We start from the raw sequence: 27,328 nt of genomic DNA, 5'->3' as shown, positions 1-27,328 counted from the left end.
GCGGCCGCGCATGAGGTCTATATCGGGAACGTGAGGGATGCGGGTGGGGAAGGGCGATGACTCCCATGTCCAAAGTCGAAACCCGCGGTCCTCCGTCCTCTTATTTCATTACTCCTCCCTCACCACACCTTTTTGTCCCCGGTAGACAAGAATACCGGCCTCTCTGCGTTCTTTGAGCTTCCGGACTTGACTACCGTCGTCATTACGAGAGAACCTCCAACATCCCTTATCGGGCCTTGTCGCATTTCTTTATCGATAGTCTTTATCCACACCGATACTTGCCGCCACCGCTGAGTATATTACTTCAATCACTCCACACACCCATCGCCCCCCTCAGACAACTGTTAAGGCTATACCAACCTTCTTCGAGGCTTCTCTGTTGCGATGGTTGCGCCCTATATAGGCCACACTTGCCTCCCGATATGCCGGTGACAATGCCTATCTTTCAGGACCCCGATAGTCGGCAGTTCTACGACCTCTGGTCTGATGACCAGCAAAGGACCCAAGACGAGCGCCGATACCACCCCAGCTGGTTAAATTACCATGAAGCTGAGAGAAATATTGATTCATCCCATAACATGGACCGAAATTATTACGAGCACCACCCGAGAAATTCGAGCCCGGCCGCACGGCTTCATGCGCATGATCGAGAAGAATTGATCCATTACATCAAAACTGCAGAAAGTCCAAATTGGCCGCAATACTGCTCGGTAAATTTACCTCGAGGACCTCTCGCCCAATGCCTATGTTTTCCACTCCACGGTCTTGGTCGTTTCATACCATATTCGTGCTCCTCAATATGCTAACAAGCATCATTTTCATAGACAGGAGACCCGGAGGCAGATCACCACTTGCTACGTACCCCAGAAAAGCCTCCAAGGACGAACGAACAATCTTTTGGAAGCGATATACCTGAAGAATTCCCAGAACGCAGCTCAGAGCTTGCATCCCCGGGTGAAATTGAACGTCCCCGCTCGGCGCTCCATTCCGGCGACTTTCGAGAGGGTACGCCGCAACTCGAGCAGCAGCAGCAAATACCACAATCCCCAATACCTGACCGGAGGGCCAACATTGGCCTCCCTTTCTTCTCCTCTTCTCCTACCACGCCGTGGTTTGCTCCGTCTTTTCCGTCGCGAACACAAACCGCTCCGTTACAAGCTCTCGAAGCCCAAGTATCCGAGGCAAACCCCTCACCGGCGCCGTCTCTTGGATCATTTTCGTCTGGCTATGTCCTCAAGACGCCGACTAGCCCTCTGGTTCACCAGGCAAACAATACCGACTTGGATTTCTCTCCTCGGACGGACACCGAGAATCCAACAACTTTATTCGACAAGGCTAACCGACGACGAACGCTTCCGCCAGACACATTTCGAGACTTGCAGGCGCAATCTGGAGCCAATCACCCAATAAGATGGGGCTCGCTATCCAATGGTTCGCGCAACCCCCGCCGATCGCTGGCTTCGTCATATAGTCTTCAACTGGCTTCGTCCGTTCAAGGATCTTCGCCGAGGCCTAGAAGACCATCACTTTCTTCCGAAGTATCTTGTAGGACTCACGCCCCAATGGTTGGATCGTACGAAGAGTCAATCCTTCGCGGCAGAATGTCAACCTGCCCGTCGAAACCCTTGGATTTCACTGCCCAAATTGGTGTTTTGGGCAAAAGCAAAACCAAAGCCGGTCTCAAATGTCCACCACATGTTACGGTTCCGTTTCCAGCCGTTTTCTACAGTTATCCAACCTCCGGAAATGGACGCACGATCTCCGATGATAGCCCTAGTCCATATGTTGGGACGATTGACCTAGAGAACTCGTTACCGAGAGACACATCAAGCAATAGTCGGCGGCGCAGACGCCCCCAGAGCCCAGTGGACAACTTCAATAGTCATCGTACCGAGGATGCTATACAGACTAAGCACAACGATCAAGAAACTCTACGCAGAATAGAAAAGAGACACAGAAGGACAGAGTCGCCCAAATCTCCTTCTGGTGGCTGTTACCGGATTCCAGAGCAAGGCCAACTGCAGGTCATCATAAAGAACCCGAACAAGACCGCCGTAAAATTATTCCTTGTTCCATATGACCTGAGTGATATGGACCCTGGAACAAAAACGTTCATTCGACAAAGAAGCTATTCGGCTGGTCCGATTCTTGACATGCCCTTGTCTGCCCGGTCAAACTACGGCACTGATCGCCCCGAGGCATCGTTGTCGAACTCGGATGATCCAAAGGACAAGCCCGTCCTGAGGTATCTGATTCATCTAAACATCTGCTGTCCATCTAGAGGCCGTTATTATCTCCACTCCAGTATTCGTGTTGTATTCGCCAACCGCGTACCTGATGGTAAGGAGAAGCTCAGAAACGAAATTCAGCATCCTGAACCTCGCTATTCGCCGTATAAATCGCCCCGTGAACCCAACCCGCTACGGGTAAACTCAAGACTGGCCGCCGAAAAAGGATCACGGGGGGCTTCCCCTCGCCCTCCAAACTTCCGCGCAACTGATGAGCGCCCACCACACCCTTTCCGACCTATTCCCTCAATTCGAAGTGAAATTGTCCCACAAGGTACTCCGGCCCCGTCCGAAATGCAGGCTCCTGAACAAGAGAGTTACAGCAAACTTAACAAAGGAGATGCGGGATACGGTGGTTATCAACTAGGCTCTACTGGAAGTCCCGAAGGTGAAAGTCTGTTAGCCAGAAAGCTTCGCGGCCTGGACGTTCACAATCCAGACAGGTTTCATGAAGGGCATGAGTTGTAATTTGATACAAAAAGGGAAGCCACACTACACCCTTGCTTCCTAGGAGCGGATATCATCCCACCTCCAAAAGGGTGATGCTCTTGCTGTGTATCTGCCCCCTGCCTTTCCCATTACGCGACCCATAATAGATCAAAAAGACTCCCGGAGATGCAGGCCCATCTTCCACTTTTATATAACAACCTGAGCAGCGCTCACTCTCGCCAGGCGCAGAACACAACGTATACTCTTTCCCTGATTTTACAATATACCCATCTTGCGCAATCTGAGCCTTGGAGCGGGCTCCCTCTCGACTCGCTTTTTTTCCTTCTGTCTTTTAAGGCTGCCACAAGCCCCGGAGTCTGGGGGCTATTAAATATGAATCCATCATTATTCTTATCACTCTTTTTTTGGTTTGCCTGACACTGTTTGGCGAATCGATTGGATGTACTTAAAGTGTTTAAACAGAATAATACTATTACTATTGACTACTATTTCCTTGGTCGAAACCTAGTTTAGTTACCTAGTGTTTGGAACGCGCTGTGACCCGGACCCAGAAACCATACTTCCCGGGGACCAGGGCAGGGACCGTAGCTTAGAGTGTTGGGCTTCCCGGGGATGGGCCTCACCTAGACCTAGGGCTCCGGGTGCCCCGGGGCGTACTACCCATTTCCTTTCTCACCTCCTCTCTTTGAGCTTATCTGCCAATGGAAAACATGACTGTTACGAGAGGGATATTCTTAAAGACAGGGACCAATTAGTGATATCACCACCGGAGTTCGTCGATTATAGATTTTTGACTGTAGGCACTTGAATGAACGAACAACTGGTAGTACGGTACTTACTGACAAGCCGCTGCTAAGGATCGACCCATTTGCTTGCTGCTTGCCCTGACTAGGTAGGGCGTTGGCCACGGCCCGCAGACAGGCAGGCAGGCAGGCAGGCAGGCAGGCAGGTTATGGGTTTACAAAAAGAGAAGGAGCGCTAGGCCGGCCTAACAACTACATACCTATTTACCCAGTCTAGGAAGAGTATTCACAATATGGGGCTACGACGACTGTTGGTAGTAGAATTTAGTATATAGCACCTGCTTCTGTCTATCTGCATAGGGAGCGAGTGTTCTCGGAGCTTGTGAATGCTATCAAAACTGCTCAGCAAGAAGTTGATATCCAAGACGCCCGACCCTTATCTGGCCCTTTACTACTTCCTAAATACATATATTGAGACAGATTGAGTTTCCTAACCCACATGCTCGACAATCTCGTTGACTAGAACGCCGTTCTTAATGGAGGTCTTGATCTGCTCTGGGACCGGACACTCCTTGGTATCCTCGTCCGTGCCTTCCTTGGGAGGAAGCATGATGTTGAGGGCCGTGCACTTGCTCGACAAGATCTCGGTTTCCAGGCTCTGAGAGGATAGGTAGACAGTAGCGCCGTCAACCTGGTCCATGAGTAGGGTAGGAGCGACTCCATCAATCTGAAGGGCAAACTTGGTGCACTTAACGACGTCTAGGCTGCTGACAAGGGAATCAACGATGATGGAGAGGCCGTGGCAGTTGTCAATGGCAATTGCGTTAGCCTTACTAGATACCTTAAGTATCGTCTTGTTGCACCGAGAGATGAGGATGGAATGGTTCTGCTTAGCAGGGATTTCGACAATCTCGCCGGGGTTGTCGAAGTTTTCAATGAACCATTTCGTACCCTCGAGATCCTTGCGAGGCGGCTTCCGGCTCCGCATGTTCTCTGGCTTGGGCTTTTTGCTGGGGGCAGGGGACTTGGAACGGGTGCTAGAATTAGGGCTCTCGGGAACAGTTGAGCTGGCTCGGAGATTCGGGTTCTTATGTGTCATTTCGGACTTGTCGACCTTGCGGAGACCTTGCGTGACAGCGTCGCCCTGATTTAGCTGGGCAAAGACTGCAGTCATGTCCGACGAGGAGCCCGCGTTCTGGTCGGGGATCATGGGGGGAGGAGGCGGTGGCGGAGGTGGAGGGGCACCACCGGGGATGTTTAAAGTAGGCACTGGGGGTGGAGGTGGAGGCGCTGCGCCGCCAGCATTAGGACCAGGGCTGCCCTTGACCTGCTGAAGAGCCTCCAGCGCATCAATTCCATCCTTATCGTTCCATGTCAAGCCTTTAGGGTAGTAATTGCGGAGGTAGGCGGAAAGAGACTTGAAGATTTGGTAGTACGCTTGGATGTAGTCATAATGGGTACGATCCCTGCAAGTTCGTCAGCATCTGTCGTACAACCTGACACCCGATTTCAATCTAAGAACATACTTCTCCTTGTATTCCTTTAGCACCTTGTTGCCATAGTACTGAATTCCTCCAAGCATTTCATCAACGAAATCGGCAGGCTTGGGCGCAAAAAACCAACCCAGAGCAACGATGCCTTCGGCAATGGCACTCAGGTGGTCTATAAGAGGCGAAGCCCTGTTGGACTCCCGGATATTGTTGATTGCGTCAGAGGCAGTGTGAAGCTCAGTCATAAGCTCGGGCGGTTGGATTTCTGGCTTCTTCGCCTTGGCCGAAACGTAGAGGTAGGTGCGCTCCGCCTTGAAGGCCTGGAGGACAGCGTTGGCCTATGGGACAGATGAGTGAGCAACCTATTCAGCCGGCTTCTCGAGCTCAAGGAAGCCTACCTGCTCTGCGACAAGCCCTCCAATCTTATTACCTAGTTGGACAAAGTTCCCAACATCCTTGTCGATCAACGTGTCGAAGTCTTCAATCTGGGACGGAAGAGAAGCGGGTACAGGTGCCGGGGCAGCGGTAGGTGCAGGCCGTTCGGAAGGTTGCGAGTCCAAGACTGCTGCACCTTCAGGTGCCTTCTGGGTGGCGGGGTCATCTAACGACATCGCCATATCCTCCAGGCGGGAGGTTGCGGCTTCGAGCCTGGAAATGGATGTACACCATTAGTCTCGGAAAGGTGACAAAAGTTGGAAACATTGCAGCCCAGAGAGTAATTCGCTATGCGACAAGTAAATAAAAGAGGATGGCTATTTACCGCTTAATGAGGGTGGTCAAATTGTGCATATGGCTGGTCGCTGCCATCTTGTCAGGTTCTCGGAGCAGCAAGGAGGCTGCAGGCAATGGAGCTTGAATAGATGAGATAAGAGACAGCGAGGGCCCTGTCGAGACACTTGGAAAGGGTTATCCAGGTGCTCGGGGAGATGGCAGTTAAAGAAGCAGCGCTGGAGGTAGGGGAGAGCAAATGGAGAAGCCTGCTGAAGGGAACAGCGATTAATTGAAGGCTAAGTTGTTGCCAACTGACGATGCGCATCTGTCTCCTGAGGAGTGTGGGTCTTACAGTACAATACGATTTGATGCACGGCATAGCCCCGAAACGGCCCGGTCTTGATGACGTTTAGTGTAAAAAACGGTAATTTTTGCATTGTTCGGCCTTAACGATAACCAGATAGACGGCCCCCCACCAGACAAAGCTTCAACTACCCCATTGCTCTTAGATAATTCATTTTGTTCGCCCAGCATGTCCGGCGAAGGCAGTGCTGCAGAGGGCGGAGTCAGGTGCGATACCGACTTCTGTACCCTGGGCATGTTCATTCTTGGTATGCCATCGAGCTGCTAGCAACTACTATGCATCGCTTGCTTACTGCTGAAATGCAGATGATATTGATTTCGGGGGAGCTCAACCGAATGTTAAGAATGTCCTCGGAGGTGCGGCTTCTTTTGCCGTCATTGGGGCCCGTCTCGCTGCTGGAAAAGAGCACTCGCGATCCGTCAGCTGGATTGTTGACGTTGGCTCTGATTTTCCACCAGATGTTCTAGATGTGATCAAAGCGTGGGATACAGACTGTCTGATTAGGACTGACCCCGAAAGATTGACCACAAGAGCATGGAACGGTTACGGGCCCAATGAAGAACGAGGTTAGTTTCGAATTCCTTCGCGAGATGCCAGCGTGATAATAACAAGACGTAGCTTTTCAATACTTGACGCCCAAATTACGGTTGGAGCCATATATGCTGTCGGACTCCCAGGTATTTTCAAAGACATTCCACATGGTCTGTTCTTCCTCCCGTTGTATATCCATAGTACAGGATATTCTACGACGCCGGGAGGAGCTACAAAGCAAAGCGACGATTCCTGATTCTCCCAGTGATAGACCCATTTTCGTATGGGAGCCCGTGCCTGATATGTGTACTCCTGAAGAGCTGCAAAAATTCTTAGAGGCATGTCGCAAGGTCGATATTGTGAGCCCCAATGACCTAGAACTGGGAATGATGTTCGGGAAACCTGCTTGGAGTGAAGGAAGTGCCTCCGGCGGGGACATAGTGCACAGAATCCTTGAATCAGGCGTTGGGCCTGGAGGAGAAGGGCACTTGGTTATCAGGGCTGGAAAAGACGGCTGTTACTCTTATTCTAGGAACATGAAGCTCTGGCTTCCCGCATATCATCAGCCTAATGCCTCAGCGAGTTCTCCAGTTGTTGATCCAACAGGGGCTGGAAACTCCTTCTTAGGTGCTATGGCTCAGGGAATGGTGAGCGAGGGCAGACGCTCCGCAAAAGCCATCGATTCAGTTCTCGCGGAGTCCGCGTATTGGCGGGAGGTAATCGGGCCTTCTGGAAAGCACAGAATCCTGGTCGCCTTGATCCTTGCCACCGTGGCTGCAGGTTTTGTCGTTGAACAAATCGGGGTGCCTCGCCAGTCTACGTCTCTCGAAGGGAAAGAACATTGGAACGGAACTGAATTCACGGAACGGGTCCGTCTGTACACCCAGGGATTATATCGAACATTTGAAGAATCTCCCCAAAAGCACTTGCAGATCAACTGAACGATTGAGAACGCCCTTCTATTGTCGTACAGCACACATAATTATAGAACATAGACCTTGCCATACCATATCATCCTCCTCAACTTTCTTTTCCGTCACCGGCACTCCTTATGAGTCGTTCTTGGCGGTCTGTTGCCTCTCGTGTTCGATAATCTGCTTGCTCCAGCTGTAGACAAATAGAAGCGGATCAGTATAATCTTCAGGACAAACCCGGGTAGCAATCATGTAAGGATAACTGACTATCGGCTGGGGAAGAACCGGCCGGGCTCTGGCATCTTATCCCGTTGTTCGCGTTCCGCGCTAATGCTCCATACCGCAGCGACGATTCCGATCATGGCGGCACCGATAATAGCGGTATTCGCCCTCCAGTTTGCAGGTTGAGCGTACCAGCCTCCGGAGGGAGACCAGACTTCCTTGGGGTATCTGGGGAGACATTCGTAAGAATTGAACGGACTGAAACTGCAAGAAATGGGCAATTGACTTACGGGATCTTTCCGCCTCCACCCATTGCGACAGATAGGTGTTTTCGTAGTTTGAAGGATGAAAGCTGACAATTCTGGTGGGTTTGATAGGTAATGCCTTCAACCATCCGCCCGAATGGACCGTCGTTCACTCACGTGACGTATTTATCCAAATGTAGTTTAGCGTATAATTTGATCCTTCTCAGACGACTTTCCACCGCCGAAGCCCAAGTTTTCAAGTGTCCAAAAAGTATAGCGGATCGCGCGGAGCCCCTTCTTTACTCGCAACGCCTGACATCCCGGGTGTGGGTTGCTTTTCTTCTTTACTTTCTCTTTATTGTCAACGCGATTTAGACCGCACAACCGCCCTGATGAAGAGGCTGCAGCTCCAACGATGGAGCACCTCGGCCCTATCGTCGCGCGCCAGGACTTGTGGCCGGTTACAGCCACAACTCTTCTCGAGCAAGCGGTTCCAGTCAACAGGTTCGGCGCCTTTACAATCTACAAGTGAACAAATAGCCGAAGAACAATCGATTCCTCCTACTACTACTCGCAAAACGCCCACTATTCCACAAAATAAACTTCCTTCACCAAGAGTCGTGGTCGCACGTCGGTCTGCAAAACTTGCAGCACTCCATGCACGACTTTACCTTCCTTCGCGATTACCGCTCGAAACAATAGCACGATGCTTAGTTGATCCCTCCGCAGACCCGAATCCTCAGTTCAATAATGCATCGCTCGCCGTCCTCGGCCACGACCTCCTGACCAATTATGCCTCGGAACACCTCATTTGCACATATCCACGGCTACCTGTGACGGTTATCTGGGCGGCATTGTTTGCTTACGTCGGCCCAAAAACACTCACTGCAATGGCCAGAGAATGGGGTGTGGAAGCTGCTGCCGAACCGGGTGGTGAGGTAAACCCCGGACTCCTCCAGTTTACGAGAGTTCAGCCGGGGACCGATGTAAAGGCAGAGCGTATTTTCGGCTCAACACGAACCTACGAAGACCAGAAGCATTGGCGGAAATCAGTTTCTTCGAGCGTTGTCTACGACAATGAATTCGGGGACCCCGATACCGCGGGCGTACTGCCTTCAGAACCACAAACATCGCAAGAATCCAAAGGAGTAACCCTTGAACACGCCAGCACTTCTTTCGTACGGGCCGTTATGGGCGCAGTCTATCTCCATGCTGGCAGAGCAGCTGCGAAGCGTTTCTTTGAACAGCACATTATCTCTCGACACCTCGACGTTTCCAACCTGTTCAACTTCTCCGAGGCGACGCGCGACCTAGCCCGACTCTGTGCGCGTGAAAACTACGAGGCACCCATCGCCAAGATTATCAGCGAAACCGGCCGCAGGAGCAGACACCCCGTCTTTGTTGTTGGCATTTACTCCGGTAAAGATAAATTGGGCGAGGGCGCAGGCGCCAGCCTAGTTGAGGCTCGGACAAGGGCTGCCGTTGCATCCCTTAAGGCGTGGTACCTTTACAGCCCGTTGGAAGTGCGCGTACCGAGTTCGATGGAGGAAGAAGGCGCTGCTCCTTGGAAGCCGGTTTATGTGGATTTGGGTGAGGTTGTTGCATAAAAAACCAAGCGGTAGAGAGCCGCTCTCCCCTTCTGCACGGTGTATTGTCTACAGTCGATGGGACAGGAGCCTGTGTGCAATATGTTTTACCAAATTATTAAAGATCGGACCTTGTACAGTATGGGAATTTATTATATTATTTTGGTGTTGTTTTTGCATATCCGTTACCCTTGGCTTCACTGTTACTTATGGTTTACAGTTGAAACAGTCGTTGGGACAAAGCCTAGCGGGGCAGTGTTCTAGAGATTTATGGTACATAGATAGTTGTATTGAATCAACGCTTGCTAATACTTATTCATTCAAAATATAAAGACGTACAGCTCTGTAGATACTGCTTGATTCCAAGCCGGTGCCGTCTACACGGACGAGGGTGTTCTGGAAGCGGCGGGAGGAAGCTGCAGCCTGGCCACGTATCTTCAGCCGACAGGATGGTGCTTCGATTGACAGGAGAGGGTTTAGATCGCTGTCCCATGGCGCCCCTTAAGTGTTGCTAGGGTTGAGCGCTCGATGTAGTAGTAGGTATAGCAAGTATTATTTATTATTTATACGTACTAGTTCTAGTTATCGCTCGGATTTATGAGCTCATCCTCCCAGTTTCCCTGGCCGTTGGGGTTATCTAGCCAAGTGCCATACTCGTCCCATAGCTGATCGATCTCGGACCCATACAAAGCCGTCCAAAAGCCCTTTCCCTTCTTGTGACTACCCTCCTCCTGGGCCTCCTTCGACTTACCGTCCCCAACATAGCCAACGCGACACAACCGATCGTTCAGCAGACCTACCGCCCCCCTCCCGACTCGAACATCCTCCAGCCATGCTAAGAAGTACGCCGTATGCTGATACCCAGAGTCCCACTTTTCAGGCCTGTCCTTGGCACATGTCGGTCGACTCCAATGCGGCGGACTCAGTCCCGCCTTGAGGCGCACAAAGTCCGCAATCCCCTCGATTAAACCACCGGGGGCGCGAGGGGTACAGTTATCGGGCCTACCGTCAATAGTGGCACGCGGGGCAGCGTACTGATAGCAGTGGACGAGCTCATGGGTGAGCACGCCTACTATCTCGGCGAGGGGATCGGCCTTGGTAGCACAGTGTTCGATGTACCCAAGGGAGATGTGGATTTCTTTGTTGTCGTTGTCAATGTCCTTGCCAGTTGTATAGGCGACCCCGCCGATATCGCGTAGTAGGACCGTTACGGAGCGGGTCGGTGGGAGAGAGGGTGTGAACGTGGGCGGATGCTTTCGTTTCGGGGACGCAGCGGTGGCCTTATCGAGGGCGGAGGGGGTGTAGAGGTTCCTAATAATTTCGGCGAGGGCGGTTTCAAGGGTAGATGTGAGGTCGGACACGGAGGTGAGGAAGAATAGGGCTGCAGGGTGTCGGAGGTCGTGGATTTCAAGGCGGAACTTGGGTGCGGGGAGTTTGGGGGAGTGGGTTGAGTTGGGGGCTGTAGATGGTTCCTTGGAGGGGTCAGAGGGAACACCGATCTTGGGGATCGCTGAAGGGGTAGCCATCGTTGATTTTTGAGTATTAAATGTGCTATGAAATGCTGCCGATGAGAGATGCGTCGATGGTGGGATGGGTGGATGACAGGCGGGGGATGCAGGGGCCACTGCAGAGTGTATGTAGTCTACCTGTCAGCAGCAACTTGATGTGCCTAGCGCACAGTTCAATTCCCCTCGCCTGAAGGCATAAAGCATCGAGTAGCCTGTTAGTAGGTAAGCGTGTTGAACTCTAACTTTGTCGGCCGTAGACTCTCGGGCAAAGCAAGTCAAGTACCCTGGAACAGCGTTGGTTCTCTGGAGTGGTTCACTGCACGTGAAATAGAATAGATGCGCTCTGCTACGCTTCCAGAATTGAGTACATACAGGACACAAACACACTGATTACTAGAGATTATCAGACACACAGGAGACAGCGGCAACCTAAACAATTCAACTCTGAACCCCAGACACTGAACGAGGACCTCGAGTTCTTTGCCAACAAGCTCACGTCCCTGCACTAACGCCTGATATGAAGTGGGCCGCCCACCGGCCAATGCGCAATGTCCAATACTGTGGGGACTCAAGGTAAACAAACCGAGCCCGACCTGGCGTGGGTAACCGGCCTGGAAAAAAGTGACTACACCTCATCAACAACTCAAACACAACACCACCACCATCCCCCTCCCACCTCTCGAGTCGCTCGCTCCTTCCACAACACCGCCGCTTCTCACAACAACCCCGATTTACACGCCAAACCCTCCTTCGAATCCCCCATAACCGTCTGATCTGCCAGGAATTGAGCAGAAGCGCTTATCGCCTCGTCTCTGCCGCTTATCGGGGATCGACTTATCGTCCCCCCCTCCGCTCTCCAAACTTGTGTTCTTCTCGACATCATCTTCGGTCGCCGCCCACGTTCGACGCCGTCGCTCCTTCTTCACCGCACCTACTTCCTCCTCGATGGAACACTGAGTCGCGACTGCTATAGCTGCTCTGTCTATACTGGTATAAAATCCCCTCCCTCTTTCTTCTGCCTTAAACCGCTTCGTACCCCCTGCTCTATGTTCATTGATCACAACGTTTACTGACCATGGATTCAAACTCTTACAGCCTTCTGGCAGTTATTGCCCTTGTTCTCACTACGCTTTACACTTCCAACTTCTGGAACTTCTTTTTTACCCTACTTGGCTTCGCTTTTCGTTTCTTGACAATCTATGCTCTTCTCTTCGTAGCACGACCCGAGCTCGAACATTTCGCGGCTAGGATGGAGCAAAAGTCCGAGGAGCTGCTTGCAGTGCTCAAGAATAGTAACCTCTCACTCGACGTCAAGGTAGCCCATCTGCTTGGCGTGAAATCTGACATCAAGCAAAAGAATGTTCCAGAGGGAGCAGTGCCCCTGCTCTTCGAGGGCTTGCGGCTTGCTATAGCCTCACCTCATATTGCCCTCATCACGGCAGGATTCTCCACTCTTGGCCATTTCTTGAAACGCCTGTTTATACAGGAGCTGCACAGTCTTGTTTCCGTCTTCGCCAAGGAACTCATTTCATGTCTCCTGGACCGACTGGGTGATCACAAGGACCGCATCAGAGGCCTCGCTGCCCAAGCATTTACCGACATGTGGCCCGCTGCTTCTCCGCAGATTGACCGTGCTGTTTTCGAAGTTGGCCTTACGTCGAAGAACGCCAGGCTTAGGCATTCAAGCCTCAATTTGCTCAGTAGCGTGAGTACCTGCTGATCTGTCTTATCCCATCTTGCTGCCATTATCTGACTTTGCCCTGCAGATCGTCACTCAGTATCACATTGGCTTCAGACAATACGTTCCGGATGCCGTTGCATGCCTAGAAGATGCCGACAAGGAGGTTCGCAAGGCTGCGAGGACGGTAATTGTGGATCTCTTCAAGTAAGTTCCCTCTATAGATGCTCGTGTGCTCGTATGGCGATTAATCTTTGGATAGGGAAGCGGCCCCCCATGCTCAGGCTGATCTTCAGCGGCAAATGGCTGACCATAACGTCCGAAAGGCCATTGTGAACGACATTCTCATTGCCATTGGGCTTGAACCAGAACTTCCTAGCCGACCGCCATCGACTAGGCCACCTTCAGTTCGTCCACCATCGCGAGGCGATGCTATACGCCGCCCACCTTCTAGGGGTGATGTCCTACATAGGCCACCCTCGAGAGGCGATGCCTTGCACAACTCGGCCTCAAGGGGTAACATTCAACGACCAGCGTCGCGAGTTGATACTTCGCACGGCTATTCTACTTCAAGCGGCACTCATCCCGCTACAACCGTCACCGAATCCGCCTCGGCTGACAATTATATTGACTCCGTTTTTCACCATTCCGCGCCCGCCGCCACGGGCGTTAGCAACCCCCCTGTTCTCACTCGATCACAACAAGCTGTCTCCGCACATCCGGAGCAGACAGTTGAAGCTTTGACGGAGCGTAAGTTTTTGCTAGCCTTCCCTTTAACAACGCATGTTGGAAGGTTCTGACGGTGTATTAGATGCCTCAGTTATTCATAGACCCGTACCAACGCGTCCAAACATCACAGCACCCGATACGTACAAAGCGCCCGGAGCGGCGAATGCCGCTGTTGACCGGCGTGCTGCTCCTGCGACACCACGACGTGTCCACCCAGAACTCGACACCACCGTCCAACCCCGCGACATCTCATCTGCCCGTGAGATGGAGCAGCTAGTGCGCGATATGCTGCCATGCTTCAATGGCAAAGAAGACGAAACCAATTGGCAGAAGCGTGAAAAGAACATCATTATGCTCCGCCGAGTTACTCATGGGAATGCGCCGCACGAGTTTTCTCAGGCTTACCTCGCGGGGATCAAAACTCTTCTTGATGCCATTTTCAAAGTCGCGAATTCTCTCAGAACCACCATGCAAACAACTGGCCTTGAGATGTTGCAGTCTCTCGCTCGTGTTAACGGAACTCGGCTTGACCCCATGATCGATATAATCCTGAACAATGCGATGAAGCTCTGCGGCAACTCCAAGAAAATCACTGCCAACAATGGCAACCTGACTGTCGGAGCTCTACTAGAGAATGTGACCTGCAATACTCGCGTTCTGGCCCACGTCACGTCGGCCGCGGCCAGCAACAATAACAACCTCCGCTTCTTTTCCGCTGGTTGGTTGAGGATTGTCATTCATGGTCAAGGAAAACACAAGACTACTCCTGAAGGGTTGGCGAGCATCGCCCAGTGCATTAAGACTGGTATTAGCGATGCCCGACCAGAGAACAGAGAGTCATACCGTCTCACTTTTTGGGACTTCCACAAAGCCTGGCCCGACAAAGCTCAACAGTGAGTTGGCTAGCTTGCCTTGACCTTCGTTCAAGACTTGACTAACAGATCATAGGATTCTGAACGAGATCGCACCCAAACATCGTGCGACGATCGAGAAAGATGCAGCGAATCCGATGAACGATCCGTTTGTATCGAGCTCAACTTCCACGACGACAGGACTGTTCAGCAGTACTCCTGGGCGTCCGACCGCGGCAAAGGGAGCGATCGCTGCTAAAGCGAGGCCTAATATTGCACCCGCCACAACATTCCCACCTCCTACAGCGGCAGCTCAGCCTGCCCAGGCCAACCGTCCCCGCAAAAAGCCCAGGTCAGCCGTCACGGCCACACCCACTTCATCACTCACATCCGCTCCTATGCGTCCCGGCGCTTCGAAACCGCGCCAGCCTCAACTTGAAATCAACCCACGCCCTGCGACCGCTGCCGATTTCCATCCAACGCAAAAGGAGAGCCCAACCCGGGGAAGCCCGGCCCGGATTCCGGTAGCACATCCTACTACTCCTGGGACGAAGCACCGAGGTGCTTCACGTCCCCGTCAGAAGAGCGACCCGCTGCAAAATGCAAGTCCGACAAAGATGGGAGTTACACTCACAAATGACCCTACACAAACCCCCGACCGACCCTTTGGGAGCATCAGTATTCCTAAGAAGCGCACGAACAGCAGTGGGGAGGAGAATGGTGAGAGGAAGAACGACGAGGATACTGCCCCCAAGAAGGTCGTGCTGGACCACGGAAGCCCAAGAGTCGATTCTATGGCGGACTCTCTTGAGCTATCCGGTTGGCCACATCATGAAGTCAGAGAAGTCTCACCCAACAAGTACGAAGATCAAAAGGTTTTAGAAGTTGAAACTACGGAATCAGTTGCAGTCGAAGCGCGAACAGCTTCAGAGGCGGAGCCTGGATCGAAGCCAGAACTTCCCGGACAGATGCCAGCCGATGCAGACGAAGAATTGCATGATATCCAAACCATTTATCCGAACGCTACCGTTGACGCAAACCAACTGCAGGTCGAGGACGAGGGCTCAAGGCACGAGCCTGTTTTGTCACCGGGGGTATCGCCCACGGGGCTCATTTCCCCTGTGGCTTTGCCAGTCGCCCCAGAAGCATTGCATAGCCATCACAACAGAGTAGAGAAATCGATTGATGAGACTGCCGAAGAGGCCATCTCAGACAGAGCTTCAGCAAATTCTGGGGCTCGCCGTACCTCAGCCATTTTACCCCTTTTACCGTCGTGGCCGAAAACCGATAACACACCCGGTTCACAGTCAGGCGACACATCACCTTTACGACTCGAGAAAGAGATGACAGACACACAAGGTGCCAGTGGCTTGGGAAGGCCGTCTGGCGACGAGACCCCAGACGTCCAGGTTTCGCGAGCCTTGCGCCCGTTTAGCGATCGACCAAGGGAGTCCGAGGCTACCCCGACCAAGCGGGATATTACTCTTCGGTCCCAAAACCCTGTGCAGGCGCGTGAGATGCTTGCAAAAGGGATTTCACGCATCCAAACCAGGGATATGGACATGAATGGATACCGGAAACTTCAGGGTCTCATCGAATTCCACCATACGATATTCACCGATGCAAAACAATTTGATTCCATGCTCGAAGCTTTGCTTACCGAGTTGGTGACTCAAAAACCACCTAGCGACAAGGTACTCCCCTTCGGTTCGGTGTGGGACTTCAAGACGCAGGTCCTTTACACCGTGAAATCCATGTTTATTCACTCGAAGACATACTTTTCCTGCCACTATCCTGGCACGATAATCCAGCTACTCGAGGCTCAGAAACCTTACGAGATAGCGCGGTATCTAGTCAAGGTTATTGACCAACTGATTGATGACATTGTTGAAGTCTCCGAACCATCTGCAATCGTTGACGCTCTTATGGAGTACCTCCCCAATGTGAAAGACGACCCCCAACACAAAATACTTCGAAAGGGGTTTGAAACAATCGGACATGCCCTTGTCGTCATGAACGAACAGAAGAGAAAGCTTCCCGACGGTACCCTAGAACACATCGGAGAACTTGCAACTGATTCGTTAAAGCTCCAGTCCATGGGTGTGAAGCGGAGAATTATTGCAATGTGTGTCGAGCTACGCGTGATGGTTCAGGACGATGATAAATACTGGAAGATTTTGGGTGGCGCCGACAGGGGCGTCCATGGTCTGTTGTTTTACTACAAGTCGAAGCATCGGGTTGATTGAGGGCGTTTTTGTTTTGTTTTGTTTGTTTGTTTTTTTGTTTTTCCCTTTTGGGAATTTTGGGCACCGTTTGGAGTTTTGGATTTATTTTTATTTTTATTTTTATTTTTACCGGGAGAGAAAAGCTGGCGGGCGTTTTTCTTCTGTTTGACCCCTCCGGCCGGTCCAAGGTGTTGGCGGACACCAGACTGGCCGGAGGGTGCCGTGTACTTTTTTTTTTGACTCGTTAGTCAATATCATTGTAAATCAACTTCTACCCTGTTTAATAATTAAATATTGTAGAACTTTCTCCAAGGATGTCCCCGGGGGCTAATGGGGACAAGCACGACCTCGTCTTCCAGCAACTCATCATCCTCAGCTTCATCCTCGTCCTCATCGCCAGAGTGAGTGCCGCAGGATGCGCTCGTAGAAGGAGACAGGGGACGTGTATGGACTGTTTCAGGTGACGGGGGACTTGAGAACCGGAGCCGCCTCGTCTCTGGACTTGACGATAATCCACCGATATCGTCCGTTGGTGTTGAAGATGGCGACACAGGAACGAGAGTGTCGGATTTGACCACTCCTGTCGGGTTGAGTTCAGTGACGAGACTGTTCGTATGACTTTCCGTACTATTAGTAAATGTTTGATCTTGACATGACATCTGGTTCTCTGTGTATTGCTTAGCACCTCCTGGCTCCTGTGTGATTTTTGAGAGGTTGTCGCTGTCAAGGAGAGCCGACGGCCCTGGGCACTGTGGAGATGGGTCGCTATTCAATCTCCGGACGTCATGTTCCAAGTGGGAGTTTCCATCTTCGGTCGTTTTAGACAGCCGGGCCAAATTATTTGTCAAAGACGAGTTCGCTCTCTGTCCAATGTTGACAGATTGTTGCTGGTGGTGGGATTGCTGCGGCTGTTCTAGGGCAAGCTCCTCGAAAGAGGGCGGGGCGTTCTTAGGGCATGGGGAATCCCCCACCGTGAGGGCGGATACCGATAAATCCCGACAACCATCGATGTCGATCTGTTGTGAGTCTCCCTTCTCGCCATTATTCCTTTCGATGTCGACCTTTTCTCTGTTGCGGAGGGTGAGTAATTTGGCCGGCGTAGTTAAATCACGATTAAGTTGCTGGAATTCCGAGCTGCTGCTGGCTGGTGATTCTCTGGGGCTGACTGTAGACCCTTGTTTCACTGCGGCAGATGATTTTAGTTGAGGGGCAGTAGACTTAGTGGTCGTAGAGGTGGTGGATGTGCAGGTGGAGGGCGCTTTTGCTTGGTTGGACGTTAGACAGATGGCTTCGACGGGGTTAGGGCCAGGGCCTCCATCTAAACCAACCATTTTAGAAGACGCTCCTCCCCCGTTTTTGTAGGGCTGAGAAAGACCAATCTCATTCCCCCAACTTCCCGCAGCTTTAGCCTCTATCTCTCGTCTGCGTAGGAAATTCCTTGCAGCCGTAAGCTCAGAGCTTTCGCAAGCAAAGAAGTCGACGTTCGGATTGATGAGTTTGTTCAGCCTGCGGAACGTGTGGCGAGAAGCTTTCTTGAAACCGAGGGGTTCTGATTGGACGTGGTTTCGAAGACTGTTGTCGATTTTCATAAATTCTCTCAATTGTTTTGCCCGCATGGCTTTCAGCAGGTTATCTTCCAAATTGTCTTGCTCCCGGCGATATCCTATGAGGTCCTTAATAGCACTGCGTTCCTCGTCGGTCAATCCGAGCATACGGCACACGGTGCGGCGGCTGTAGCACCCGAGTAGATTGTCCAGTATTTCAGCTTTCATTCGGCGTGAGAGATCGCTCCAGCTTGGGTCTCGTGGTCCTGTCGAAGAAGGCTGAGGTTGAGATGTTAGTGACGCCTCTTCGAATGACCACTCGTTAGAGTCTGAGTCAACGCAGCTTACCCCGGGAGCCTCAGACATTGTTCCATCCACATCAGTGTCTTCCATATCCAGAACCATAGCTTCATATGCAGCGTACCCCGTATTTACATCCAGATCCATGGAGTCCTCGGGGAAGTTCTTCCCCGAAGCCTCCATCTTAGCCATATTGCTAACCCATATCGGATTTAGGTCCCCATTGCTCGCAATGAAATTGTCAAGCTGATCCGCCGGTATGCCCTCTAAGACAGCAGACAAAGAGTTGTCTCCATGGCTCTCGGCGTTGGCCGCCAACAAACTGGGGCTTCCTAGGCTCTTCCTCCCGTTTGTCTGGTTGTTTTGACTTAATCCATCCTCTGCGTTTCCATTTTGTTCGGAGGCGCGTGCGAAATCCCGCGTCGGGAACGCAGCAGGGCGTTGGTTCGGAATGTAATCAATATATTGCGGATTCTTGACCATGTTATCTTTCCGCATACGCCGTGGAGATGTTGGGGAGTAGACTATCTCATCACTAAAACGTACCGGAGGACGGATGGAGTGTCGAAGTTTCATGGCCACGAATGTCGGTCGGCGGGTTTGAATGTGCCTTGTTCTTGCTCGTGGGAAGGTAAGGCAATGCACTGATAAGAATATTGAACGAGAAGAGATAGACAAGGATTCTGGTCAGACAGTAGAGATAGGCTGTTAGAAGCTGTCTAATCAATCACTAAAATGTAGAGTGAATGACACTGACTTTGAAGTGACAGGTATGAGTGAAATGTATCTGTGTGAAAGTTCCCGCCTACAGATAAGAGGAGAAAATAAGAGAATAAGAAAAAAAATAGGCAGTTAAGAGGCAATTGATATTATTATCATGCTGCCATGAGTGAATAACTGACTGTTGATGTGAACTCGGCTGCTTCTTTAGGCAAAACAATAACAATGAGAACAGTGGGTATCTCTTCATGTTAATTATGAAGGTAATTCATATTCTCATGCCTGAAAGTTGTGTAAAGTCTCAAATTTGTGAGACAAAACCTGATTACAGGAAGTAATTAAGTAGCGACAAAGAATAGGAAGGCTGTACGCTCATGGAAGACAATCCTTCACAGAGAAACCAAGACAATACCCATTATCCCCAACGATCCTGAAACGGTGCCTGAGGTTTCCTGTCCAAAGAAGAAGCTTCTATTTCCATATTGTCGTCGTTTCTTTTCTCGTCCTCTTGCTGATCTGCAAAGCTTCGCTTCTTGGACAGGGTCATCATCGGAGGGGCCAAATTCGAGGTCGCGCCCACAGTCCTGTTCGCATTTTCAACATCGCGCTTGGCCTCCAAAAGTCCCTCGAATGCCACCAGTAGTGGTTTAAAGGCATCTTCCATATCAATGCAGAATCTTTGGGAGTGGATGAAGTTTAATGTTTGACCCAACGGCATGTTAAGCATCACCATGCAGTACGCCACCACGACCAGCGCGGATAGACCGTTCCCCGTTTCGCAGAATACGAGAACCTTTCGCGGAATTTGCGCACCACCTTCCGGAGCCACTGGCGGGCAGATATGATCATTGATGCGTCGTATCGTCTGTGGCAATCTCGAAATAAGATCTTGGCCGTTCACGATGTCAAAAGAATCAGACTCAACCCCCACATCGTTCGCGGCTTTCTGTCCCGAGAAAAGTCGTGAGTGCGCCAGGCGTTGATCCCGGACCCCCAGCAACAGAGTGATGCCCTCATCTTTCAGCCACTCTTTGCTTGAAAGGCAACTCCATGGTCCCAAATAGAGGAATGGCAAGATACGCTGTGCGGCTCGGCGCAAGTTGTAGGACCACTCAATCTCAGTCTGTGGCAGTGTGAACATCTGCGGATCGACCCGTTGGAAGAAGTCGGTGCTGGCAAACTCGCCTTCCTTATAAGGATGGGAACTAACGCCAGCTGGCTGGATATCTGGTTGATTGTAGCCATTGTAATGGACGTCGGGGTAGTGAGAAGATGGAACCCGTTGGGTGTATTGGTGGTTCCGAATATACTGGGATTCAGCGTTCCCCGACATTGGTGATTCTGTGCCTGGATATACAGGTTCCATCTTGCCGTGGGGGTATAGTCGCTGATTTGCTGAGTTGTGTTGTAAGAAAGTGAGCTGGGAACACTGGGAAGTTTAGATACGTACTTTGGGGTTCCTCAGGCCCACATTTCCCTTTTTCGGAATGGCCGACTTCGCCCGCTAGGCAGTGAAAGCCATTGGTGCCTGCCATACTACAAACGCTGTGCTTTCATGGAACGACAAAGAAGATTACACAAACTTCAGGGTTTTTGCCAGTTACTAATTATATGGCTGTTTGAACCAACCATTGCGATCTAATACTCAATAAATAGGTCTCGATTACAGCGGATGGCTCCGCGTCGGTATTTTCGCCGATTCTATAACACAAGGTCTATCTTCAAGTCTGGAAGATCCATCGAGGATCCTTGTCGCCTTGGAATTCGCCTTCCGCATCACCAATATCTCCCATCAGTGCCTGGAGACCTTCACGTTCCCTAATCTCCGCCTTCTTTGCATTCTCACGGTTGAGTACCTGCCACAGGATGAATACGACGGTTATGTTCGCCACAAGATACCCTAGTGCGAATCCATGGCCCACAAAGTATCGAGGGCTACTTTCCGTCCGGTACAACTGTGTTCCAAGGACAGCACCGAGGTTACCGATGGATATTTGCATGGCGTTGGCAATGGCTCGCTTTGTCTGGCCAGAGACATTGTTGGCGGGCCAGGATAGAACAATTGCTACGGCGGGATAGATTCCCGCGCAGCAGAAAAATGTCCCAAGATATGATACACCGGGTTTGCGTCCAGCAAGGAGAATGATATAACCAATGCAAGCGAACGCAGAGGAGCCCATTATGTAGGGCGCCCGTCGCCTAGTGCGTTCAGAAAGGATAGCGACAGTAATCGTCGTTACAAACCCGAGTGCGTAGGGAGGGACGGTAAGGAGCTGGGCTTTGGCCGCGCTGTAGCCAAGTTCCTTGATGATTGTGGGCTTATTCACAGTTAGCAACGCAGAGAAAGTCCCGTTAAGAACAAGGTATCCTTACCAGGAATAGAGAGAGGGTGTATAAGGGAAGTGACATTGAGTGGAAACCAAGTCCGTACAACCAGACCTTGGGGTCTTTGACAGCATCTACAACTGCTCCCCAAGTGAATTTCTCCTCTCGTGTCGCATCATTATCGTGCTTCAGGCGAAAGGTGATATAGCTACGCTCCTTGTCTGACAAGAATTCCGCGGTAGCTGGATAGTTGTAGACCCAAACGTAGGCAACGGCAGACATTACCACCGTTAATAGCCCTTCCTGCAACCAGTTAGCCTACTGCACTTGATACTATGTGATCACTCGCTGTATCATCATACCAGGATGAAAATCCACCGCCAACCAGCGTAGCCGCCGACACCATCCATGTGCGCAATACCCTAAAAAAACGGTCAACATGTTACACTGGACTCGGCGATTGATTGGGACTACTCACCCAAGCAAGAATCCCACCAAAAGCACCAGCAAGTGAAGCGGCACTGAAAAACAAAGCCACGCGGTAGTGCTGTTCGTTTCGCTTATACCACATAGATAGATAGAAGACCACACCGGGGAATAAACCGCTTTCGGCAACACCAAGAGCTACACTCCATGTCAGAAGCGAGAGTCACGTTGAGAAACGGTTAAGCATACCTGTTCGCGAGGTGAGGTATCCTGCATAGTTATTTACAACACCAAGCAGGGTCGCAACAATGCCCCAGATCAGAGTGAGGGTTGGAAGCCATATCCGGGGAGTTGTCTTTTTCAGTATAATATTGCAGGGGACCTCAAACACGACATAACCGACGAAATACAAGGTTAAACCAGTGAGATATTGGTTTCCACCTATGCAAGTTGTCACCACGTCAGTACATCATTCAATACTTAGTTTCAGAGGTTTCCTTACTCATGCCAATATCGTCGGTCAATCCTTCTAGACGAGCGTTGCCGACTATGAAATGTATATATTAGCATTGAGATACACCGACTTCGGAATTCCCTATTCCGTACCATTACTTCGATCAAGAAAAGACAAAAGGTACAGTATCGTCAATGGAGGAAGTAGTTTGTAGTCGAGTTTTCGAAGAAGCGATTTTTCGTTTATATCGGCATAGTCGTCCGCGATATTGCTTTCTGCTGGAGAACTATCATACTTCTCCCGAGGTGGATCGAAGTCGGGCCCTTTCGTTTCTTTTACGTCCGCCATCGTTTGTTGAGGGCGCCCAGAGCCAAAGGGCAATATGCGCTGAGGCAGCTTGAAAGAGGGTATCCCTGCAGAGGTCGACCAACTTCACCTTTGCAAAGTGGATATGGGTTTTCGACCACGGCGCATTCGAGCACTGGCTGGATTATTTAAAGTTGTCAACGGCGCGCAAGGCACCGCACATGGCGGGAAGCACATCATCATGGCCATATTTCACGCGATGACGGCTGCGAATCGCAGAGGACTATCTCGTGGGGGTCTGGATCACAGCAGTCCCTAGCAGAAGTTGATCACACCCCCACAGGGAGCCAATGCGTCGTTTTGGTTGAAAGTCAATAATAATGAGCGGAAGCGATGATGGAATTCCAAACGAACCCCCGCCGTGGGTGTTGATGAGCAATATGGCATCCGCGATGACGAGATCGCTCTCCCGCGCTAAGGTTCCACAGCGTTTGTAGCCAATAAATTCGTGGAAATAACATCAATCCTTGTGGATTTTCCTATTTTTGTGCAGAAAATCGTATTTTAGTTGCACCCCATTGGTTGTATAGCTAATTCCACGTTGGAATATCATATCTTCAACGGCTGAGGCACGTATTGAGATCACTCTTCCAAACCCAGGGGTTTCTCGGCCGATACTACTGAAATTTCATTGGCTGTCAAACATATAGGACTAAATTAGCACAGGAGGACTTGAGGAACAACTGGAATGGTATATGGTTCAGGTAAAATGAGTTTGCTATCTCTAAATATACAGTGTCATCGGAAAGCATCAAGATCAGGGCGAGTTAGTGGAAGCCCCCGCCATTTCTTTAGGAGCGAGCTTGTCCCATCAAAACCACGTTCCATCAGCTACCAGATCAAACCAAGCTGTACACACCTTATTTAATCCCCTCATTTGCACAGACGATGCCATTATCATGTCAACTGACGCGACTAAAAATCCCGGTTTCTTAGCCTGGACGGTAAGGCAAAGCTATTCGCATTGGACATGCATGGCATCAGGAATGAGGATGACTACACCATAGGTATCATCACGCCGCGAACTCGGCCTTGTGCTTTTCCGCCCATTCGGAAAAGCGCAAAGAGGGCCGCTTGAGATGCCTCTCGACGTTTGCCCTTACTTCAGAACTGAGCTGTCCAACGATCAAGTTTTGATCCTCATTCGCTGCCTCAAAGGCTTTTGTCAAGGTTTGAGCCACGAGCTCCGGAACCCCGGACTTTTCGGTCATCACTTGGATGTTCTCGTCTGAGCTGACCTTTGTCACTTTCACCGGTTTGTTGATTGCCCGTCCAATAGTCTCAATGGCACCGGCAACTGACAGATCCGTCTCTGGTCCAGCAAGAAGAACTGGAGATCCGCCCTCGAAAGCGCCGGCGAGGATCGTTCCAGATACCGCGCCAATATCTTCAGGGGCGATAAAATCAAAACACAGGTCTGGAAAGGCCCATTTCACTTCCCCCTCTAGGATCTGTCTCTTCCACCAGAACGAATTCGACGCGAAATACGCAGGGCGAACAGCGACATATCCCTGGGGCCCGAATACATTTTCCAACGACAGTTCGACCTGCGCATGTTCATATGCAATAAAATCAGTTGGCTGGATAGCCCGGATATCGCCATGCACAGAGATGCTGCTCAAGAGGACAACCTGCTCAATTCCTGCTGCTTTGAGTGCTTCCACAGTGGACAGCATATGATCGGGTGAAGCTCCAAGGGTTGCATATATGAAGGCATGAGAGGCGCCTGTGCTGGACACCGCAGCATGGACGGACTTCGGTTGGGTGAGGTCCGCTTGAACCCTCTCGTATCCCAAGCTTCGCTCTTCGGCGGCAGTGAGACCAGGGACAGGCTTCGAGGTATCACGTAAAGCAAGGAATACTTTAGCGCCGTGGGCTTGAGCGGTACGGGCTACAGCAGAGCCCACGCTCCCTGTCGGGCCGAAGACGATGACATTTCTAGTGCTCATGATAAACGTGGAGAAATTGGGTTGGGTGTTTGAAGAATGTTTTTGCGACTGAGTGTGCTCTGGGAAGTAGATGGATACGACATCTTCACCTTTGAGGGGGTTCTTATAGTCTTTGGCTTTACCATAGAGCAAGTTACTGACCTACTTCAGGACGCTGGTCGGCGAGAGAAGATACCGACCACCGATCCGCATTTTGGCTTGTATGTGTATACTGTGCATTATTAAGCCTCGAGCCCACGAGAGACATTTGTCAGCGATGCTGGAGACTGGGGTTAGTGGCGTTATTACCGGGCTGACCGACCCTGTTATGGGGCTCACGACGTTAGATTGCGATTCTCATTGGGTGTAGTAACTAACATATCGGAAGTTCGGGGCCGGTATGAAGCTCGAGGCCGATTTGGAGACGGTGGTTCACGTGTGCTTTGAGGAAGCCAGCGTGAGCAATTGTTTTGTTGATCGGAATAACCTTTAGGTGTATCCGTGGGTGCCAAGAGAGCCCCGCGGTCGTACTCGCTTACCGGCTTGAGTTGATTTATCGAAACATGATAGAGGCAAAAACCTATTCGTGCCTATATCTCTGAAGGATGGGATTTTCTAGTATATTGATATTGAATTGGTCTGCAGATGCACATGCGTCAGTTTGAACCATGGGCAGCTTTTTGTCGTAACGGGGCGCAGGAGCTAAGCATCTTCCCTTGCATGTCCTACCAAGGAAAACTTAGTTGAAGGTAAATTGAAAGAAGCCAAGGTACCCCAGGCCATTACATCGTGGAAGGGGATGCGCTCTCCGCAATGAGAACATTGGACAATTTGCTCCAGAGTGGGGAGCCTGGAATCCCGGGCAGGCTCTCAGCTCGCCGGCGCAACCAGCCAACGGCAGCCTCGGCTTCACACTAAATCGGCAAACCGATCTATAGAATCCCCACTCGACATCAAAGGCGTCTCCAACTGCGGAGTTGAAGTTGAGGGGTTCAAATACTACCATGACCCCTCTGGTCACCCCATCCCCAGATTCATCCCTCTTTTGTCATATAATCCGGTAACATGAGCACCCAAAATAAAACCAACCCAGGTAAAAGCAAGCAATTCACCCGTTCCAAATCCTAACCGCTGATGATATCTAAAACAGATTCTGCTGCTACGAGCGCTGTTCTCCATCGAGATACCCGCTTTCTCCCCAAAAAGGCCGTCGGTGGTAAAGGCAGCTATCTTTTCCTCGAAGATGGCACCAAGTTCCTGGACTCGACGGGCGGCGCTGCTGTTTCCTGTTTAGGCCACGGCCATGAGAAAGTGGGCCAGGCCATTGTCGACCAGTTCAACCGAATTGAGTATTGCCACACTGCATTCTTCGGGACAGACGTATCTGAGGAGCTTGCTCGTTTTCTTGTCGACTCAACGGGCGGGAGATTATCTAAATTGTTTGTGATCAGTTCCGGTATGGCCTCTTCCTCAATCCATTGTGGAGTATTAACATCGTCAATCCCAGGCTCTGAGGCCGTCGAGGCTGCACTTAAACTCTCCCGCCAATACTTCCTTGAGCTGTCTACACCCCAGCCCCAACGAACACGATTCATCGCCCGCAAGCCCTCTTTTCATGGCACCACTTTAGGCGCCCTGGCAGCTGGCGGTCACGTTCTCCGTCGCCAACCTTTCGAGCCTATATTATCACAAAACACCTCTCACGTATCTCCATGCTACGCTTACCGAGGGAAGAAAGATGGCGAATCAGACGCAGACTACGTCGTGCGACTTGCAGACGAACTAGACGCTGAGTTCCAGCGCGTTGGCCCTGATACCGTCTGCGCTTTTATCGCGGAGCCTATCGTTGGAGCGGTAAGTCCCTTTGTACACTCCTATTCCAAATTGATGGAGGAGTGGTCTATTGACACATAAAATGAAAAAGGCTCTGGGCTGCGTCCCCGCTGTCCCAGGCTACTTCCCCGCCATGAAGGCCGTTTGCGAGAAATACGGGGCCCTCTTTATCCTTGACGAGATAATGAGCGGTATGGGTCGCTGCGGTACCCTGCATGCCTGGGAACAGGAAGATGTTGTCCCGGACCTTCAGACAATCGGGAAGGCGTTGGGAGGCGGATACGCTCCCGTCTCGGGTCTTTTGATCTCGGATAAGGTCGTGCAGGCTATTGACAAGGGAACTGGTGCGTTTCGCCATGGCCAGACTTACCAGGGTCATCCGGTTTCGTGTGCGGCTGCGTTGGCTGTACAGAAGGTCATTAAGGAGGAGGGGCTGTTAGAGAATGTTCGGAGGATGGGTGCGTATTTGGAAGATAGACTGAAGAAGGCTTTGAGTGGAAACCCGTATGTTGGAGATATTAGAGGCAAGGGCCTGTTTTGGGGGGTGAGTTGACTGCCTGTAGCTACTTCAGCCACCATCACATTGTTTGACTGACCATGTCTTTTGGCAGATTGAATTTGTCAAAGACAAAGCCACAAAAGAACCTTTCAGTACCGACGCTGCGATAGCATTCCATATCCAGGAAACAGGGTTGAAGGCTGAATACGCAATCTCACTATACGCTGCGCCGGGGACTGTTGATGGGGTTCGAGGAGACCATGTTATTATAGCGCCGCCTTATAATGTTTCCAAGGAGGAGATCGATATCATCGTGGACACGACTGTTCGGGTCCTTGATGCGGTTTTCGCGCAGGTCTCGGGATCTTAGGTATGTGTTGTTGACTACAATGTACGGT

At 51.1% G+C, this 27,328-nt stretch overlaps 12 protein-coding genes across 12 annotated transcripts; 5 read left to right on the top strand and 7 right to left on the bottom strand.

Moving 5' to 3' along the window:
• Positions 1-434: 434 nt before the first annotated feature.
• Positions 435-2,756, top strand: ASPVEDRAFT_78945 (uncharacterized protein; the record flags this gene model as incomplete). Its single annotated transcript, XM_040816627.1, has 2 exons — positions 435-710; positions 825-2,756. The coding sequence occupies 2 exons, from the start codon at positions 435-437 to the stop codon at positions 2,754-2,756; spliced, it is 2,208 nt and encodes a 735-aa protein (XP_040662977.1).
• Positions 2,757-3,971: 1,215 nt separating this feature from the next.
• On the bottom strand, positions 3,972-5,778 carry capA (adenylate cyclase-binding protein; the record flags this gene model as incomplete). Its single annotated transcript, XM_040805713.1, has 4 exons — positions 3,972-4,947; positions 5,008-5,309; positions 5,370-5,619; positions 5,732-5,778. The coding sequence occupies 4 exons, from the start codon at positions 5,776-5,778 to the stop codon at positions 3,972-3,974; spliced, it is 1,575 nt and encodes a 524-aa protein (XP_040662976.1).
• A 367-nt stretch (positions 5,779-6,145) lies between these two features.
• Positions 6,146-8,010, top strand: ASPVEDRAFT_183659 (ribokinase family protein). The gene is made up of 5 exons (XM_040808913.1): positions 6,146-6,293; positions 6,352-6,612; positions 6,665-7,684; positions 7,759-7,941; positions 8,004-8,010. Exons 1-3 carry the CDS (start codon positions 6,215-6,217, stop codon positions 7,516-7,518), a joined length of 1,194 nt encoding a protein of 397 aa, XP_040662975.1. The 5' UTR covers positions 6,146-6,214; the 3' UTR covers positions 7,519-7,684; positions 7,759-7,941; positions 8,004-8,010.
• Positions 7,627-8,026, bottom strand: ASPVEDRAFT_49250 (uncharacterized protein; the record flags this gene model as incomplete). Its single annotated transcript, XM_040814140.1, has 3 exons — positions 7,627-7,684; positions 7,759-7,941; positions 8,004-8,026. 3 exons carry the CDS (start codon positions 8,024-8,026, stop codon positions 7,627-7,629), a joined length of 264 nt encoding a protein of 87 aa, XP_040662974.1.
• Positions 8,027-8,208: 182 nt separating this feature from the next.
• Positions 8,209-9,851, top strand: ASPVEDRAFT_36608 (mitochondrial 54S ribosomal protein mL44). Its single transcript, XM_040811244.1, has one exon. The coding sequence runs from the start codon at positions 8,351-8,353 to the stop codon at positions 9,563-9,565; it is 1,215 nt and encodes a 404-aa protein (XP_040662973.1). The 5' UTR covers positions 8,209-8,350; the 3' UTR covers positions 9,566-9,851.
• Positions 9,852-10,083: 232 nt separating this feature from the next.
• Positions 10,084-11,302, bottom strand: ASPVEDRAFT_36607 (basic secretory family protein). Its single transcript, XM_040811243.1, has one exon. It carries the CDS (start codon positions 11,068-11,070, stop codon positions 10,123-10,125), a length of 948 nt encoding a protein of 315 aa, XP_040662972.1. The 5' UTR covers positions 11,071-11,302; the 3' UTR covers positions 10,084-10,122.
• A 709-nt stretch (positions 11,303-12,011) lies between these two features.
• On the top strand, positions 12,012-16,689 carry ASPVEDRAFT_278345 (uncharacterized protein). Its single transcript, XM_040810053.1, has 6 exons — positions 12,012-12,042; positions 12,148-12,757; positions 12,819-12,937; positions 12,993-13,480; positions 13,542-14,352; positions 14,408-16,689. Exons 2-6 carry the CDS (start codon positions 12,302-12,304, stop codon positions 16,554-16,556), a joined length of 4,023 nt encoding a protein of 1,340 aa, XP_040662971.1. The 5' UTR covers positions 12,012-12,042; positions 12,148-12,301; the 3' UTR covers positions 16,557-16,689.
• A 774-nt stretch (positions 16,690-17,463) lies between these two features.
• On the bottom strand, positions 17,464-19,189 carry ASPVEDRAFT_278312 (uncharacterized protein). Its single transcript, XM_040810052.1, has 4 exons — positions 18,926-19,189; positions 18,428-18,853; positions 17,864-18,358; positions 17,464-17,799 (listed from the first exon to the last, which is right to left on the bottom strand). Exons 1-4 carry the CDS (start codon positions 18,953-18,955, stop codon positions 17,734-17,736), a joined length of 1,017 nt encoding a protein of 338 aa, XP_040662970.1. The 5' UTR covers positions 18,956-19,189; the 3' UTR covers positions 17,464-17,733.
• A 325-nt stretch (positions 19,190-19,514) lies between these two features.
• ASPVEDRAFT_24180 (dual specificity protein phosphatase family protein) lies at positions 19,515-20,634 on the bottom strand (the record flags this gene model as incomplete). Its single annotated transcript, XM_040809635.1, has 2 exons — positions 19,515-20,494; positions 20,550-20,634. 2 exons carry the CDS (start codon positions 20,632-20,634, stop codon positions 19,515-19,517), a joined length of 1,065 nt encoding a protein of 354 aa, XP_040662969.1.
• A 41-nt stretch (positions 20,635-20,675) lies between these two features.
• Positions 20,676-23,047, bottom strand: ASPVEDRAFT_183645 (allantoate permease family MFS transporter). Its single transcript, XM_040808912.1, has 7 exons — positions 22,457-23,047; positions 22,353-22,397; positions 22,100-22,291; positions 21,903-22,048; positions 21,787-21,846; positions 21,473-21,727; positions 20,676-21,417 (listed from the first exon to the last, which is right to left on the bottom strand). Exons 1-7 carry the CDS (start codon positions 22,650-22,652, stop codon positions 20,821-20,823), a joined length of 1,491 nt encoding a protein of 496 aa, XP_040662968.1. The 5' UTR covers positions 22,653-23,047; the 3' UTR covers positions 20,676-20,820.
• A 563-nt stretch (positions 23,048-23,610) lies between these two features.
• ASPVEDRAFT_278154 (NmrA-like family protein) lies at positions 23,611-24,987 on the bottom strand. The gene is made up of 3 exons (XM_040810051.1): positions 24,977-24,987; positions 24,908-24,921; positions 23,611-24,846 (listed from the first exon to the last, which is right to left on the bottom strand). Exon 3 carries the CDS (start codon positions 24,617-24,619, stop codon positions 23,684-23,686), a length of 936 nt encoding a protein of 311 aa, XP_040662967.1. The 5' UTR covers positions 24,620-24,846; positions 24,908-24,921; positions 24,977-24,987; the 3' UTR covers positions 23,611-23,683.
• A 676-nt stretch (positions 24,988-25,663) lies between these two features.
• On the top strand, positions 25,664-27,300 carry ASPVEDRAFT_146588 (aminotransferase, class III; the record flags this gene model as incomplete). Its single annotated transcript, XM_040808096.1, has 5 exons — positions 25,664-25,691; positions 25,749-26,054; positions 26,106-26,452; positions 26,523-26,975; positions 27,043-27,300. The coding sequence occupies 5 exons, from the start codon at positions 25,664-25,666 to the stop codon at positions 27,298-27,300; spliced, it is 1,392 nt and encodes a 463-aa protein (XP_040662966.1).
• Between the last annotated feature and the right edge of the window lie 28 nt (positions 27,301-27,328).

This window comes from Aspergillus versicolor, assembly GCF_001890125.1.
Source record: "Aspergillus versicolor CBS 583.65 unplaced genomic scaffold ASPVEscaffold_1, whole genome shotgun sequence".
In the NCBI taxonomy this organism is placed as follows: domain Eukaryota; kingdom Fungi; phylum Ascomycota; class Eurotiomycetes; order Eurotiales; family Aspergillaceae; genus Aspergillus; species Aspergillus versicolor.
This window is presented reverse-complemented; position numbering and strand designations above follow the sequence as displayed.